At 38.9% G+C, this 19,290-nt stretch overlaps 1 protein-coding gene across 1 annotated transcript in view; it reads right to left on the bottom strand.

The window, feature by feature from the left end:
* Positions 1 to 18,867, bottom strand: part of Adgrg4 (adhesion G protein-coupled receptor G4) — a 93,422-nt gene extending 74,555 nt beyond the window's left edge. The window contains 1 exon segment of the mRNA XM_032890105.1: positions 18,255 to 18,867. Coding sequence (XP_032745996.1) covers positions 18,255 to 18,795 — 541 coding nt within the window. The 5' untranslated portion in view covers positions 18,796 to 18,867.
* Positions 18,868 to 19,290: the final 423 nt, after the last annotated feature.

Raw genomic sequence — 19,290 nt, 5'->3', positions numbered from 1 at the left:
CAATTACTCTTATACCTAAATTACACAAAGACCCAAGAAAGAAAGAGAACTTCAGACCAATTTCCCTTATGAATATCGACACAAAAATACTCAATAAAATTCTGGCAAACCGAATCCAAGAGCATATCAAAACAATCATCCACCATGATCAAGTAGGCTTCATCCCAGGCATGCAGGGATGGTTTAATATATGGAAAACCATCAACATAATCCACTATATAAGCAAACTTAAAGATAAAAACCACATGATCATTTCATTAGATGCTGAGAAATCATTTAACAAAATTCAACACCCTTTCATGATAAAAGTCCTGGGAAGAAAAGGAATTCAAGGCCCATACCTAAACATAGTAAAACCCATATAAAGCAAACCAGTAGCTAACATTAAACTAAATGGAGAGAAACTTAAAGCAATCCCACTAAAATCAGGGACTAGACAAGTTTGCCCACTGCTTCTTCTTATTCAATATAGTTCTCAAAGTCCTAGCCAGAGCAATCAGACAAAAAAAGGAGATCAAATGGATACAGATTGGAAAGGAAGAAGTCAAAATATCATCATTTGCAGATGATATGATAGTATATTTAAGTGATCCCAAAAGTTCCACCAGAGAACTACTAAACCTGATAAACACCTTCAGCAAAGTGGCTGGGTATAAAATTAACTCAAATAAATCAGTAGCCTTCCTCTACACAAAAGAGAAACAGTCCGAGAAAGAAATTAGGGAAACGACACCCTTCGTAATAGTCCCAACTAATATAAAATACCTCGGTGTGACTTTAGCCAAGCAAGTGAAAGATCTGTATGATAAGAATTTCAAGCCTCTGAAGAAAGAAATTGAAGAAGATCTCAGAAGATGGAAAGATCTCCCATGCTCATGGATTGGCAGGATTAATATAGTAAAAATGGTCATCTTGCCAAAAGCAATCTACAGATTCAATGCAATCCCCATCAAAATACCAATCCAATTCTTCAGAGAGTTAGACAGAACAATGTGCAAATTCATCTGGAATAACAAAAAACCCAGGATAGCTAAAACAATCCTCAACAATAAAAGGATTTTCGGGGGAATCACTATCCCTGAACTCAAGCAGTATTACAGAGCAATAGTGATAAAAATTGCATGGTATTGGTACAGAGACAGACAGATAGACCAATGGAACAGAATTGAAGACCCAGAAATGAACCCCACACACCTATGGTCTCTTGATTTTTTTTGACAAAGGGCCAAAACCATCCAATGGAAAAAGATAGCATTTTCAGCAAATGGTGCTGGTTCAACTGGAGGTCAGCAGGTAGAAGAATGCAGATCAATCCATGCTTATCACCCTGTACAAAGCTTAAATCCAAGTGGATCAAGGACCTTCACATCAAACCAGATACACTCAAACTAATAGAAGAAAAAGTGGTGAACCATGTCCAACACATGGGTACTGGAGAAAATTTCCTGAACAAAACACCAATGGCTTGTGCTCTAAAATCAAGACTCGACAAATGGGATCTCTTTTTTGTTTGTTTGTTTCTTTCTTTCTTTTTTTTTTTTTTCGGAGCTGGAGACCGAACCCAGGGCCTTGCGGTTGCTAGGCAAGCGCTCTACCACTGAGCCAAATCCCCAACCCCGACAAATGGGATCTCATAAAACTACAAAGCTTCTGTAAGGCAAAGGACACTGTTGTTAGGACAAAACAACAACCAACAGATTGGGAAAAGATCTTTCCCAATCCTCCAACTGATAGAGAGCTTATATCCAAAATATACAAAGAACTCAAGAAGTTAGACTGCAAGGAGACAAATAAACCTACTAAAAATGGGGTTCAGAGATAAACAAAGAATTCAAAGCTGAGAATGCGAGATGGCTGAGAAACACCTAAAAAATATTTCAACATCTTTAGTCATAAAGGAAATGCAAATCAAAACATCCTGAAATTTCACCTCACACCAGTGAGAATGGCTAAGATCAAAAACTCAGGTGACAGCAGATGCTGTGAGGATCACGGAAAGAGAACCTCCTCCATTGTTGGTGGGATTGCAGACTGGTACAACCATTCTGAAATCAGTCTGGAGGTTCCTCAGAAAATTGGACATTGAACTACCTGAGGACCCAGCTATACCACTCCTGGGCATATACCCAAAAAGCCCCAACATATAACAAAGACACGTGTTCCACCAATTAGATAAGATGGATGAAGCAAAGAAGTGCAGGCCGACAGGAACCGGATGTAGATCTTTCCTGAGAGACACAGCCAGAATACAGTAAATACATAGGCAAATGCCAGCAGCAAACCACTGAACTGAGAACGGGACCCCCATTGAAGGAATCAGAGAAAGGACTGGAAGAGCTTGAAGGGGCTCAAGACCCCATATGAACAACAATGCTAAGCAACCAGAGCTTCCAGGGACTAAGCCACTACCAAAAGACTATACATGGACTGACCCTGGGCTCCAACCTCATAGGTAGCAATGAATAGCCTAGTAAGAGCACCAGTGGAAGGGGAAGCCTTTGGTCCTTGGACCCCCAGTGAAGGGGTTTGTGGGGGGGGGGGCGGTAATGGGGGGGGGATGGGGAGGGGAACACCAATATAGAAGGGAGGGGAAGCGTTAGGGGGATGTTGGCCTAGAAACTGGGAAAGAGAATAACATTTGAAGTGTAAATAAGAAATACCCAATTTAATAAAGATGGGACAACAAAAGAAAAAGAAAAGAAAACAGCTGAGAGCAGAGCTCTCTGTTGCCAGATCCAGCTGAAAGAAAACACACAGACATACAGACCTTTGGGAGGGTCAAGCCACTATCAGAGGCAGCAAGACAAGCTAACACCAGAGACAACCTGATAACAAGAAGCAAGTGCAGGAACCTAAGCAACAGAAACCAAGGCTACTTGGCATCATCAGAGCCCAGTTCTCCCACCAAAGCAAATAATAGATATCCAAACATACTGGAAAAGCAAGAATTAGATTTGAAATCACATTTTATAATGATGATGGAGGACTTTAAGAAGGACATAAATAACTCCCTTAAAGAAATACAGGACAACACAAGTAAACAAGTAGAAGCCCTTAAAGAGGAAACACAGAAATCCCTGAAAGAATTACAGAAAAATACAACCAAACGGGTGAGGGACTTAAACAAAACTGTCCAGGATTTAAAAATGGAAATAGAAACAATGAAGAAAGCACAAAGGGTGACAACCCTAGAGACATAAAACCTAGAGAAATGATCAGGAGTCATAGATGCAAGCATCACCAACAGAATACAAGAGACAGAAGAGAGAATCTCAGGGGCAGAAGATTCCATAGAAAACATTGACACAACCTTCAAAGATAATGTAAAATGCAAAAAGCTCCTAACCCAAAACATTCAGGAACTCCAGGACAAAATGAGATCACACCTATAGATAATAGGTATAGAAGAGAGTGAAGACTCCAAACTTAAACGGCCAGTAAATATCTTCGACAATTTTATAGAAGAAAACTTCCCTAACCTAAAGAAAGAAAATCCCATGAAAATACAAGAAAGGTACAGAATTCCAAATAGATTGGGCAAGAAAAGAAATTCCTCTCATCACATAATAGTCAAAACAACAAATGCAGAAAACAAAGAAAGAATATTAAAAGCAGTAAGGGGAAAAGGTCAAGTAACATATAAAGGAAGACCTATCAGAATTACATCAGACTTCTCACCAGAGACTATGAAAGCCAGAAAACCCTGGCAGATGTCATCCAGACCCTAAGAGAACACAAATGCCAGGCCAGGCTACTATATCCAGCAAAACTCTCAATTAACATAGATGGAAAAACCAAGATATACCATGACAAAACCAAATTTACACAATATCGTGCCACAAATCCAGTCCTACAAAGGATAATAAATGGAAAACTCCAACACAAGGAGGGAAACTACACCCTGTAAAAAGCAAGAAAGTAATCTCCTTGCAATGACAGCAAAAGAAAAGAGACACACAAACATAATTCCACCTCTAACAACGAAAATAGCAGGAAGCAACAATCACTATTCCTTAATATCTCTTAACATCAATGGACTCAATTTCCCAATAAAAAAAGACACAGACTGACAGACTGGATACGTAAAGAGAACCCAGCATTTTGCTGCATACAGGAAACACACCTCAGAGACAAAGATAGAAGCTACCTCAGAATAAAAGGCAGGAAAACAACTTTCTAAACAAATGGTCCAAAGAAACAAGCTAGAGTAGCCATTCTAATATTGAGTAAAATCAACTTTCAACCAAAAGTCATCAAAAAAGATAAGGAAGGACACTTCATATTCATCAAAGAAAAAAATCCACAAAGATGAACTCTCAATTCTAAATATCTATGCTCCAAATGCAAGGGCATCTACATTCATAAAAGAAGCCTTACTAAAGCTCAAATCACACATTGCACTGTACACAATACTAGTAGGAGATTTCAACACCCCACTGTCATCAATGGACAGATCATGGAAACAGAAATTAAACAGAGACATAGAGAAACTAACAGACGTTCTGAACCAAATGGACTTAACTGATATTTATAGAACATCCTAAAACAAAAGGATATATTTTCTTCTCAGCACCTCATGGTACTTTCTCTAAAATTGACCATATGATCGGTCACAAATCAGGCCTCAACAGATACAGGAAAATAGAAATAATCCCCTGCATCCTATCAGATCACCACAGACTAAGGTTGGTCTTCAATAACAACAATACCAAAAAAAAAAAAAAAGAAAAGAAAAGAAAAGAAAACAGAAAGTCCACATATACATGGAAGTTGAACAACGCTTTACTCAATGATAATTTGGTCAAGGAAGAAATAAAGAAAGAAATTAAAAGCTTTTTAGAATTTAATGAAAATAAAGGTATAACATACCCAAACTTATGGGACACAATGAAAGCTGTGCTAAGAGGAAAACTCACAGCTCTGAGTGCCTGCAAAAAGAAACAGGAGAGAGCATGTGTCAGCAGCTTGACAGCACACTTAAAAGCTCTAGAAAAAAGAAGCTAATTCATCCAAGAGGAGTAGGCAGGAAATAATCAAACACAAGACTGAAATCAACCAAGTAGAAACAAAAAGGACTATACAAAGAATCAACAAAACCAGGAACTTGTTCTTTGAGAAAATCGACAAGATAAATAAACCCTTAGCCAGACTAACCAGAGGGTATAGAGAGTGTGTCCAAATTAACAAAATCAGAAATGAAAAGAGAGACATAAAAACAGAATCAGAAGAAATTCAAAAAATCATCAGATCCTACTACAAAAGCCTATATTCAACAAAACTTGAAATCTGAAGGAAATGGACAATTATCTAGACAAATACCAGGTACCAAAGTTAAATCAGGAACAGATAAACCATCTAAACAACCCCATAACTCCTAAAGAAATAGAAGCAGTCATTAAAGTTATAAAGCAGTCTCCCAACCAAAAAGCCCAGGTCCAGACAGGTTTAGTGCAGAATTCTATCAGACCTTCATAGAAGATCTCATACCAATATTATCCAAACTATTCCACAATATTGAAACAGATGGAGCACTACCGAATTCCTTCTATGAAGCCACAATTACTCTTATACCTAAACCACACAAAGACCCAAAAAAGAAAGAGAACTGCAGACCAATTTCCCTCATGAATGCTGATGCAAAAATACTCAATAAAATTCTCACAAAACGAATCCAAGAACAAATCAAAATGATCATTCATCATGATCAAGTAGGCTTCATCCCAGGAATGCAGGAATGGTTCAATATACAGAAATACATCAACATAATCCACTTTATAAACAAACTCAAAGAAAAAAAAACATGATTGTTTCATGATAAAATTCCTGGAAAGATCAGGAATTCAAGGCCAATACCTAAACATAGTAAAACCCATATACAGCAAACCAGTAGCCAATATCAAACTAAATGGAGAGAAACTTGAAGCAATCCCACTAAAATCAGGGACTAGACAAGGCTGCCCACTCTCTCCCTACTTATTCAATATAGTTCTCGAAGTCCTAGCCAGAGCAATCAGACAACAAAAGGAGGTCAAAGGGATACAAATTGGAAAGGAAGAAGTCAAAATATCACTATTTGCAGATGATATGATAGTATATATAAGTGACCCCAAAAGTTCCACCAGAGAACTACTAAACCTGATAAAAAACCTTCAGCAAAATGGCTGGGGTATAAAATTAACTCAAACAAATCAGTAGCCTTACTCTACTCAAAGAATAAACAACCTGAGAAAGAAATTAGGGAGATGACACCCTTCACAATAGCCACAAATAACATAAAATACCTTGGTGTGACTCTTACCAAGCAAGCAAAAGATCTGTATGACAAGAACTTCAAGTCTGTGAAGAAGGAAATTGAAGAAGATCTCAGAAGATGGAAAGAACTCCCATGCTCATGGATTGGCAGGATTAATATAGTAAAAATGGCCATTTTACCAAAAGCGATCTTCACATTCAATGCAATCCCCATCAAAATACCAATCCAATTCTTCAAAGAGTTAGACAGAACAATTTGCCAATTCATCTGGAATAACAAAAATACCAGGATAGCTAAAACTATCCTCAACAATAAAAGGACTTCTCGGGGAATCACTATCCCTGAACTCAAGAAGTATTACAGAGCAATAGTGATAAAAACTGCATGGTACTGGTACAGAGACAGACAGATAGACCAGTGGAATAGAATTGAAGACCCAGAAATGACCCCACACACCTACGGTCACTTGATTTTTGACAAAACAGCCAAAACCATCCAATGGAAAATGATAGCATTTTCAGCAAATGGTGCTGGTTCAACTGGAGGTCAGCATGTAGAAGAATGCAAATCGATCCATTCTTATCACCCTGTACAAAGCTGAAGTCCAAGTGGATCAAGGACCTCCACATCAAACCAGACACACTCAAACTAATAGAAGAAAAAGTGGGGAAGCATCTGGAACACATGGGCACTGGAAAAAATTTCCTGAACAAAACACCAATGGCTTATGCTCTAAGATCAAGAATCAACAAATGGGATCTCATAAAATGTTAAAGCTTCTGTAAGGTAAAGGACACTGTGGTTAGGACAAAACAGCAACCAACAGATTGGGGAAAGTTCTTTACCAATTCTACATCAAATAAAGGGCTAATATCCAAAATATACAAAGAACTCAAGAAGTTAGACTGCATGGAGACAAATAACCCTATTAAAAATGGGTTTCAGAGGTAAACAAAGAATTCTCAGCTGAGGAATATGGAATGGCTAAGAAGTACCTAAAGAAATGCTCAACATCCTTAGTCATTAGGGAAACGCAAATCAAAACAACCCTGAGATTTCACCTCACACCAGTCAGAATGGCTAAGCTCAAAAACTCAGGCGACAGCAGATACTGGCGAGGATGTGGAGAAAGAGGAACACTCCTCCATTGTTAGTGAGACTACAGACTGGTACAACCATTCTGGAAATCAGTCTGGAGGTTCCTCAGAAAATTGGACATTGAACTACCTGAGGACCCAGCTATTCCTCTCTTGGGCATATACCCAAAAGATGCTCCAACATACAAAGAAGACACGTGCTCCACTATGTTCATCGTAGCCTTATTTATAATAGCCAGAAGCTGGAAAGAACCCAGATGCCCTTCAACAGAGGAATGGATACAGAAAATGTGGTACATCTACACAATGGCATATTACTCAGCTATCAAAAACAATGACTTCATGAAATTCACAGGCAAGTGGATTGAACTAGAAAATATGATCCTGAGTAAGGTAAACCAATCACAGAAAAACACACATGGTATGCACTCACTGATAAGTGGATATTAGCCCAAAAGCTTGAATTACCCAAGATAGAATCCACAGTCACATGAAGCTCAAAAAGGATGACCGTGTGGATGCTTCACTCCTTCTTAAAAGGGGGAACAAAAATATTCATAGGAGAGGATATGGAAGCAAAGTTTAGAGCAGAGACTCAAGGAACGGCCATTCAGAGCCTGCCCCACATGTGGCCCATATACATATACAGCCACCCAAACTAGGTAAGATGGATGAAGCTAAGAAGTGCATGCTGACAGGAACCGGATATAGATCTCTCCTGAGAGACACATCTGGATCATGTCAAATACATAGATGAATACTAGCAGCAAACCATTGAAATGAGAGCGGGACCCTGTTGGAGGATTAGAGAAAGGATTGAAGAAACTGAAGGGGTTTACAACCCCATAAGAGCAACAATACCAACCAACCAGAGATCCCAGGAACTAAACCACTACCTAAAGACTATACATGGACTGACCCTGGGCTCCAACCTCATAGGTAGCAGAGGATGGCCCTGTTGGCCCAATGGAAGGAGAAGCCCTTGGTCCTGCCAAGGCTAGACCCCCAGTGTAGGGGAATGTCGGGTGGGGGGCAGGAAGGAGCTAGATGTGAAGGGGAACACCCTTATAGAAGAAGGGGGGAATATGGACAGGAAACTGGGACAACATTTGAATTGTAAATAAAGAAATACCCAATAAAAAAAGCTAAAAAAAATGTACCAGCTCTGCCATGCCTATGTATTACCTGAAAGAATCCGAGTCAGCATACCACAGATACATCTGCACACCCCTGTTCACCATAGCACTATTTATAATAGCAAAGCTGTGGAATGAGGCTAAGTGCCTGCCAAGTGATGGATGAATAAAGAAAACATCCTATATGTGCAGAATGGAGTTCTATTTATCCTTAACGAAGGATTATGTCCTTTGCAGACAAATGAATGCAACCAGAGACCATCGTATTAAAGGAAATAAGTAAGGCAAGGAAAGACAAATACAACACCTTTTCTCTCATTTGTGAGTCCTAGAATTCTTTATAGATACAAAAAACTATATGCATCTATACATATATAATAAAAGATGAAAATACTGGGAGAAGAAAAGATCAGAGAGACAGAGAAAAAGGAAGGATACACTAGCACCCCTAAATGCGTGCCCCCCAAATATTTCAAAGCCAAGAGAAAGAAATGCAAAGACTGTATTCAAAATAACCAAGGAGAAACAACCACTGATACTAAGAAGCTAAGTTCTAGAATGCTGAAAAGCACAAAAAACAGCAATCATCCAAATAGCGAAAGATATACATTTCAAAGGAGGGCATCACACTGCTAAACTAAAACATTACAGTGAACTTGCTAGCCCAGGAATTGAAAACCAATGGGGAGCTCAAATTACAGCCATTCCCTGGAACAATATCCACCTTAAACTTGTTCGTATCTCCCATAGAAACCAATCAAATATCAATAGCTGTTTAAAACAGGACTCTGTTAAGAATGGAGGATTGATATAGCAGTCATCCTGGGTAGGGGGTGGATTTCGCATCAAAAAGATTGAATGGGAGATTTTGGGAGATTTTTCTGACATATACGAACACAAACTTCCATGGTTAAAATAGAGCAATATAAGAAGTGTTATTCCCTAGGCAATCTCTGGTATTTTCAACTGCTAAGTCTAGCAATCTGTGACAATGGGTTATCGAATGTGTTCAGGGTCATTAGCGTGCAATATGAGCTGATTGTGAACATAAACCGCTTCGATAATTTCATTGGTGCTCCTAATCCACGTGTACTTTGTGTTTTATTAAATTAAGCAGTGCAGACTTTCTCTATAGCCATCATTCCAGAGATGTTAAATTTACAGGACTTCCACTTCATCAAGTCTGTCTCTTTTCTCCTTGTGGTAAAGATTTTTTCTTATAGCCTTTAAATGGTATACTTATCGCCATTGAATATAATGGGGTGTCCTGCTCAGAAATAAAATTTCGCAAGTGATTGAAGCAGCTACAATGCTAACCATGTCAGATCCCTCATTTTGGTACATGCTGTCTACACACACACACACACACACACACACACACACACACACACACACACACACACACGAACTTCTACTTCCCGACAACTGGTATTAAAGGAAAGGCACATTTCTCAACTGAACAAGATGACATAGAATCGCTTTCCCCTGCACCTCACCACTAAGTACAACTACAAGCCCTTTGGGGGATCAAACGGCCCCATTCACAGGGGTCACATATCAGATATCCTGCATATCAGACATTTACATTACAATTCATAACCATAGAAAAATTACGGTTATGAAGTAGCAATGAAATAATTTTATGGTTGAGGGTCACTACAATATGAGGAATTGTATTAAAGGGCCGCAGCATTAGGAACATACAACTACAACAATAATTAGGAGGCATTTGGACTAAGATTTAAGAAAGCAAGCCTGGTCAGCACCTACCAATTCATCATTAGACAAACAAGTGGTCTTTTCCCTTGTTGCTAAAAGCTCCGTTTTTGCAATATTTTAAGTAGATAATGCAGTTACATGGTTCCAATAGTTTTTTTAGCAACAGAATATAGTCCAAGTAGGTTTACTCTCGTTCTGGACCAAATAGGAGACTCTCTATCAAAATTCTAAAGCCCGACACCATCAGCAGAGGAAAGTAACAAGCATCCAAATAAACAGCCAAAAAGCTCTCTGCTCCTGTCAGGACTGAGTTCCTTGACTCGCCAGTAAGCACTTGTTTAATAGCACGTGATCTGGGGAAGACCTTTTCTCCCATTGCCCAAAGAGTGTCTGTACCCAGAGAAACTCAAACCTAAAAAAGAGAGGAACAATGGAGTCAATCGCTCCAAGTGCTCTGAGACTCTTTGTCTCTGTAGCCCATACATTTTTCTCCCCACTCAGAGACAAGCAATAGAGACCCGGGAGCAGCAGGTGGCATAGCCCAGGGAGCTTGATGGAAGGTTTCGTTTTTCTCAGAGACACAGGGAAAGCTAAATCATGAGACATCACCAGTAAATCATAGCACCACCCAGCTCCACTCTGAGATAATCTGGATGCCCTTCCTGAGGAGAATCGTTTATGTTTCTCGAACAGGCAGCACCACCAAGGACCAATGGCTCCCATAGTCACATAATAAACAATGTAAGACAAAGTAACACTGCAGAGACTCAAAAAGTCAATTCGTAGTCAGAAGTATAACACGCAAAGGTAGATTAAGGCTTGTGTACTAAAGAACTACCTGATGAAATTAAAAATTTTAATAAGACCTAGACTCTCCACACGTTAACAAAACATCCAGGACACAAACCCAATTAGAACAAGGAAAAAGAAGCTCAAGAAGAAGGATGACCAAAGTGTGGATGCTTCCACTCCTTCTTAAAAGGGGGAACAAAAATATTCATAGGAGGGGACATTGAGGCAAAGTTTAGAACAGAGGCTGAAAGAACGGCCATTCACAGCCTGCCCCACATGTGGCCCATACATATAAAGCCATCAAAACTAGATAAAAAATTGATGAAGCTAAGAAATGCATGCTGAAAGGGACGGATATAGATCTCCTGAGAGACACAACCAGAGCATGTCCAATACAGAGGTCAATGCTAGCAGAACTGAGAATGGGACACACCCCTTGGGGGAATTAGAGGAAGGATTGAAAGAGCTGAAGGAGCTTGTAACCCCATAAGAACAACAATGCCAACCAACCAGAGCTTCCAGGACTAAACCACTACCTAAAGACTATACATGGATTGACCCTGGGCTCCACCTGCATTTGTAGCAGAGAATAGCCTTGTTGGGCACCAGTGGAAGGGGAAGCTCTTGGTCCTGCCAAGCTTAAACCCCCCAGTGTAGGAGAATATGGGGGGCTTATGGACAGGAAACCAGGGAAGGGAATAACATTTGAAATGCAAATAAAGACATATATCCAATAAAAAAAAAGAATGAGGAAAAAGACAGTCATACTAACATCAAGAGGAATCAGATGTTGGAACTATCTGACAAAGATGTTTCTTTAATTTTATTGCCAAAAATGTACAAAGTAATGGCTTTCATCATAGCATTTTTATGCATGCATATAGTGTATGTTAATCATATTTGCCCCTTTATTACATGACCCTACCCTACCTCTTTCTGGGCCTGCTCTTCCTCTCTAATAGCCAACTTCTATTTTCATTTGGACCATTTTCTAGATTCCACCCCTGAGAGAAAAGCATGCTATATGAAATATCACTACACATTTACAAACATGCTTCATATAGGCAGCACAAAATGCTGTCAAGGAAGCAGAGAAACTAGGTTACTCGGCCATTATGGGTAGGAATGAATGTCCACCCATACACCGGTTCTTTATAAAAGTAAACCTGTAACTTCCATATGGTCCACAAGCCGCAGTAAGCACTTAACCACAGAGGAACAAAAGTTTTGATTTATACAAACCCTATACAAAACACCCAGAACATTTTTATAATATCCCAAATTGGAATCAGTCCAGGTATTCTCCACAAGTTCAAAGGTTAGGAGAACATCCGTGAACCATCCGCACCGTCTACAACGAAGATGCAAACTGTGAATACACGTAACCACATACTCCGCAGAGAGCCTGTGGTCGGAGGAGGTCACACTTTAAAGGCCACATGCTGCAGAATTGCATTCATAAATATTTTTATTTTTATGTCTTAATTTATTTCTGTGTATGGGTGCTTTGTCTGCATGAATGTCTGTGCACCGCATGCATACCCACTACCCTCGCAGGCGAGAAGAGGGCAATGGATTCCCCATAACTGGAGTTACAGATAATTAATGAGCTACGAGGTGAGAGCTGGGAACAAAACCTAGGTCCTATATAAGAGCAGCCCTCTCTCTTAAGAGCTGAGTCATCTCTCAAGCCCCATATTTTTTATGTTTTGAAGATGACAAAAAATTATAAATATAGGACATCATTATCAAATGACAGAGACTTGAGAAAAATATGTGTGGTGGTCAAGGATAGACAGGAGCTGGGTACAGTTATCAAAAGTTCAGCATGAGAAAGGTGTATAGTATAAAACTACTCAAATTTGGGGCTGGAGAGATGGCTCAGTGGTTGAGAGCACTGAGCGCCCTTACAGAGGTCCTGAGTTCAATTCCCAGCAACCACATGGTGGCTCACAACCATCTGTAATGAGATCTGATGCACTCTTCTGGTGTGTCTGAAGACAGCTACAGTGTACTCACATACATAAAATAAACCAGTCTTAAAAAAAACTACTCAAATTTGACTCTAATGGTGAGTATAGCAAAGCACACATAAATATGTATACTGTGTAACTAGAGAATTCGGAAACATACCGATCCATTAGAGCAACATCAGTATCCCTTTTCTTATATTGAAGTCTTAGATAATGTAGCCATTAAGGTAAGCAACAAGGCACACCAGGGATCTCCAGCTGCACTGCAATCTACAAGTCTTTCATTAAAAGTTTTGGTTAAAAATAAAGCAAAGTGTAGGGCTGGGAAGATGGCTCCATGGATTAGAGCACCCAGGTTCAATTACCAGTATCCGCATGGCTGCTCCCAACCATCTGTAACTCTACCAGGGGATCCAATGCCCTCTTCAGCCCTCCTTGGTCACTAGGCATGAACATGGTAACAGAAATGCATTAAAGCAAAACTGGCATTCACATAAAATAAATAAACAAATAAATAATTTCTAAAAAAACAGAGCAAATATGAAGTTTCATATTGCCCAGGTAGTAGTATAGTGATATCAACTATCCTCGGACTGCAAGGACCCCAAAATCCATGGGATCCAGCCTCCCTAGTTTTCCACCCTCATTCTGATTCTTTTTATAAATAAGCGAGCACTTCATACGTTATGTCCATGAGCCTCACTGTATGTTAAGGTACGGATAATCCACGCAAATTCACAGGGGCCCATGGACTTAATTGTCATTTGCTCTTTCACTCTGGATTAAATTGTGTTAGTATAATCATTTGGAGCTGGAGACCAGAGGTATAGAGTAGCTGAATATTTATGAGGCATTTTGTGGCAGATGTACCTGCCAACAGAATATTAAGTAGAACATTTAGTAAGATACCAAATTCTGGTTGTGATTTGGATATATCAACTCATATTAAATCTGTGTGTTGTTCTAACTCACACACTGCATCTGGCTTTTTTTTCAATCACGACCTCTGTAAATATAATTCAATGTGTTGATTAGATTTGTGAGAACTAATGGTGACCAGAAACTGCCACAAACAGATTTACCCATGAGGTATGAAAATCCAAAATGAGTATCTTGGAATAATAAGAAGCTGGCCAAAATTGTGCTTGATTTCAGTTTTCAAGTAAGGAAATGAGAAAAATGAATCTTGTGTGAGAGAGACAGGCTCCATCTGGGAATCTATAGAATGTTACCCTGTGCAGGAGAATACCAATAAGGGAGGTCAAAGTGAACTACAAACTCTTCATGCTTATCTTTCCTGATGAAAAGGGATAGCAGACAGAATTGATGTACAAGGGCAAGACCAAACTGCCTGCTAGCAGCAGAGCCCATCACCACAGAATTGTCCGTATGATAACTGATAATTGGATAGAGGGATTAATGTGAGGCAAACAAAGGCCTTTAGAAAGTACATGGACAATACAATCCATCTCTGCATATTCTCAAGAACGGACAGTTCATAAAGTAATCCAGGGCACATGGAACATTCTACCAATTGATAAAGTTCAACAAATCAATGCCTCCACAGATGGAGGACTACTCTGCCTTTAATAGACTGTCCATTTTCCACGATGGACTCAATTCATATAATTTCATTCTGTTCAATAGAGGAGATTGTCAAATACATAACTAAGATGAATTTGATTTCTGTATCTTTGGAAGACTCGTTGTCTTCATATATTCACACTTTAGAACAGATTCTTTTTCACGTCATGTGTCTGGATGGGAATTAAGAGAACTCAAGTTTGTCATTGGTGCTTATAGTTGCTTCAAGGATTCCTGTCACCACTTATTACTTTTTTAAAAATCATGGAACTTTGGGGAAAGGAAAAAAAACTAGAAGCAAAAGGTTCATCAGATGATTTGAATTTGTGGACCTTTACTATATCCTTCAGCCTACACCCCCAAAATAATCAGGGAACTCCACATTTTCTGAAATTGAAATATCACCAATCTGTACTGGTAAAGCATATACATATATCACCATGCTGTTTAAATATTCCTGAGTTATCTTCAACTGTCATGAATACTTGTTCTTTAAACCCAGATAGAGTTCGTGGTTTCTGTTACATGTTCTCCCAAAGCCTTGTCCTCATGAATATAAATATATATGTATATATATTTTATGTGTAAATAGATTTATTGAGATTTGTAACCTAGTAATAAGCTCATTAAAATTTATTTTTAAGGGTCATAATCCTTCTATGGACCATAAATAGCAATTTATTAGACAAAAGCTAAAGCTAGGCATGTTGTAATCACTCATACTTATCCACCATTTTCCTAGCTGTCATATGGTCAAAACAGAAATAGACATTTTATTCTATTACTCTGCCTTTACTAATGAGGATGGCAGTGACTCGAGCTGTTGCCTAATTCCCACAGGTGGGTTATTGGCACCAGAAATTCCCTATAAAGGAAGCCCCTACGACCATATAAGTTTGTAAGAGGGTGTCACAGCCTCCTTAAACCAGTGATCGCAACCCCTTGGGAAGTGTCAAATGACCTTTTCACAGGGGTCATGTAAGACCACTAGAAAACACAAATAATTGCTTTATATTATTTCATAACCACCAAAATTACAGTTAAGAGGTAGCAATTAAATAATGTTTTGGTTGTGCCACCACAATATGATGACTCTATTAAGGGGTCACAGCATGAGGAAAGTTGATAACCACTGCCTTAGACAGCTCTGCATAGTGTGAGAATGAAAGATACATGGATCTTGTGACTAGACACAGTTCTCTACAAATGCCAGCTTCACCACTTACATGACTGGTGACCTTAGAAAATGCTTGTAACCTCTCTTTTCTCATCTTTAAAATACCCTGTCCTTGATAAGAACTTAGTAAAGGGCAGCAGCCAATATTATTAAAATGGATTCGGAACTAGAGCCTCTGTCTTCAAGGGAAAAATCTGCTTTGGAGGACCTCAAGGGCCTTTTCAACTCAGTCTAGGCTACTCTGGCCCTCAGCTTAGGACCTTCTATTCAAAGGTTTAAAAAGAACACTTGTAAAATCATGAATAGTAGAGAGAACATGTTCTCCTCTTGCTTAATTGTCATTTTCAGTAATGTTTTTCTTCTGTTTACTATGTTGGAATATTTTATCCACTAGGACTCAATCAGCTCAAGATTGTGGGGTGCATATTAAAAGCTATACAGGAAAGAAAAATAAACGGGAGACCTTACCAGTAATTAGACTTTGTGCCTATCAGCCGCATGGTGAGGGAGGGGAAGGCTCCATTATGTTCAAAGGCTGCTGTAAAGTTTGTGTGTTTCTAAGGGCTAGACTTCTGGTTCCTTGGAACAAAGGTAACATTAAACTACATTGCATAGGCTATTCAGGCATGATTTCTCACTGTCTAACTCAGTTTTGTCATTAGAGTCAACTAGAACTAGTCTCCTATATTTGGAAAGCCTCAAAAAAGAGGTAGACCAACAATGAGAACAAAATCAATGTCTTCAGCTACAATAGAATAGCTTTTCTATTCTTCTACACTAGTGTCAAAGCAAGAGAACCCCAGTGCAATGTGTTTCCCAATTAGCACCCAGACTACTGGGGAAATAATATCCCCACAACAAGCGAGAGCATTACTGGGTTTAGAGCTAGGTACCATTCTTTCTGTAACTGGCCCCCAAAATCAAAAGAACAAAACACACACATTTCAAGAAATGTGGAAAATTCTATTGTTACTGATTATCTATACTTCAGGCTATTGGTCATGATGAAAACTGAAAGGAAAATGACATTGTATCGAGAATATATATATATATATATATATATATATATATGAAGACTTTGATTAACATCATTAAACCAACAAAAGAATAAATTATCACAATCACACGTATACAAGTTATATATATATATATACCAAAAGGAACCAAGACTCCTTGGCAAAATGACTAATTCTTAGGCTGAACACACACACACACACAAAAATACGAAATGAACCTGCAGTATTCTTCTTTTCCCAGAAGGCCAGAAAATGTGCAAAGAATGATGAAATGTGTCAAAGGGACAGGAGCCAGATTGAAAGGCTCCCACTGGCCAAATATGGAACAATTGTCATATCAAAATAAACAATGCTAACAGTGGAAACCTAGTGAATAAAACTTGAATCTATAATTCCATGCCTACATAAATAAACATGAATTAGTTAAATAATTTGGAAGAAGTCTCCCTTAAATGGAATAAACAGAAGCTAATGTGAACTTTACCATCATCATTTTACCACCATCCTAGTTGTGAGTGATCTAAGCAAGAGCCATGATTATAATGTAAAACTATTGGGTGGAAGGTAAATTAGAGGGCATTTACATTGTCTCCAAGCACCTCCATAGAAATTAATAATTGAAAAGGAAAAAGACAATCCATTTCCAGAGACAAAATCTGAAGGCAGTATTCTTACCAAAAATGCACAGCCAGAATCTAGTTACCAAAGAAGTAACAAATCCAAACTAATACATGATCTACAAAACAAGTGGACTACACAACAGAAATGCCTAGGATTTTAAAAGGGGGAAAAGACTGGGGATCTAAATAGACTTGGTAGCTAGATGCAATGAATGGCTGTAAAACAAATCTTACGCCAAGCAAAAAGCATAGTTACAAGGGAAATTAAGATGATTGACTAAATTTTTAAGATCAGCTAGGAATTTAATGTTGTACCCATGTTGAAGTTTTTTATTTTGTTCATTGTGATATGGTTAAGACAATTCCTTATCCTTGGGGAGCACACTCTGAGACAAATGGTAATAATTAGGAATTATGCTTTCTTCATACGATCAAATGACTCAAAAACAAATAAAGGGTATGATATAGAGGGTGTGTGTGTGCATATGCATGTGAGTGCATGTGTGTTACAGACAGAGAGATGCAGAGAAAGAGAGAGGAGAAAGTGCATAGCAGGAAAATTAAGGACCAAGATGAGGACGGGGAGAATGACAAAGCCTGTGAGTGGAAAGGGTTAACCATTAACAAGTGTGGGAAATTAATCTATACATTTTCTTGTACTTATATATTGCCTATGAGTTTGAAGTTATATTAAAACAAAAGGGAAAAGAAAACAAGTTTTTTCCTCTACATCAAAAAGCAGGTGGCAAAATGATGGGAACCTTGGGCGCCTTGGAGGAAGGCAGAGCCTTGATCTAGGAATGGATAATTTTAGCCTTGTTTGTGAGCAGAGCTGTGATATACCAATTCTACTCTTGCTGAGGAAAAAAAAAAGTGAAGTTACTCACAGCAGCGCAGTCTCCTGTCAACAGTTGGACTTATCTTGTGGATGAGCCAAACATCATCTTCCCAACTAACTACATTTCCATATAAACATGTCATAAACTCCTCATTTTCCAGGATGCGGTCCCAAAGCTGAAAGTAATAGAGGCTGCTTGTAAAGCGAGGTACCACAGTTTTAATCTGGCCCTCTCCATTCCTCCGAAAGTGCCCCAAGACCAATGTCCCATTTGGAGACAAACTGTGTGGCTGATCCATTATTGCAAGTATCCTTTCCTTGTTCCGGAAGAGCTCTAATCTGCCCCTCACACCATCCCATACCAAGCAGAGGGTATGCCAATGAAACGGAATCAGGCGATAACTGACATAAAAGGTCTTGCCAAAGTTGTACAGTATCAGCTGCTGATGGTCTCCTGCAAGTCCAAGGTCTACATCTTCTCTGCCCAGGAGAGTGTTATTAGTAATATAGAAGAAGGCCATCCAGTAATGTGAGCTGTTAGTCATCGATATCAGATCAATACATGCTGTGAGTCGGCTGAGTTCTGGCATGGTGTTGGCGAGGCTGACATATGTCTCGCATTCTCCATAAAAATCCAGCCTTTTTCCTTTCAGTGAAAGTGAATCTGTCCAAATTTGGAGAAAAGAAAAAGAGAAAACAAATGAAATTTCAGTTAATTTTTTTCTATCATCTTTGGCAGTATAGTCAAATTGTACAATAAAATTATGAGTCAATCTTGATGCAAATAAGGAAATGGTAGATACACAAAAATCATCTCTATTTGACATTGACATTGACGTGTGATTCTTTGGCAGGAGAATTTCTCCCTAATTATATTTGCTTGGGCTAATAAGAAAAGTTAGCTTAGTGTCCCCCGAGCACACACCAGCTGAACGGTTTGAAGACATAGTTGATAGTAAATGGCTAGTGGTAGGAGAAGGCTGAGGGAAGGCAGCCCAGACTTCAAATTTGCTCACAATCCTCATGCATATAATCAAAAGAGAATTATTTCCACCCACCTAACTGCCTTATTACATTCATGATGC

This window comes from Rattus rattus, chromosome X (assembly GCF_011064425.1).
Source record: "Rattus rattus isolate New Zealand chromosome X, Rrattus_CSIRO_v1, whole genome shotgun sequence".
In the NCBI taxonomy this organism is placed as follows: Eukaryota; Metazoa; Chordata; class Mammalia; order Rodentia; family Muridae; genus Rattus; species Rattus rattus.
This window is presented reverse-complemented; position numbering and strand designations above follow the sequence as displayed.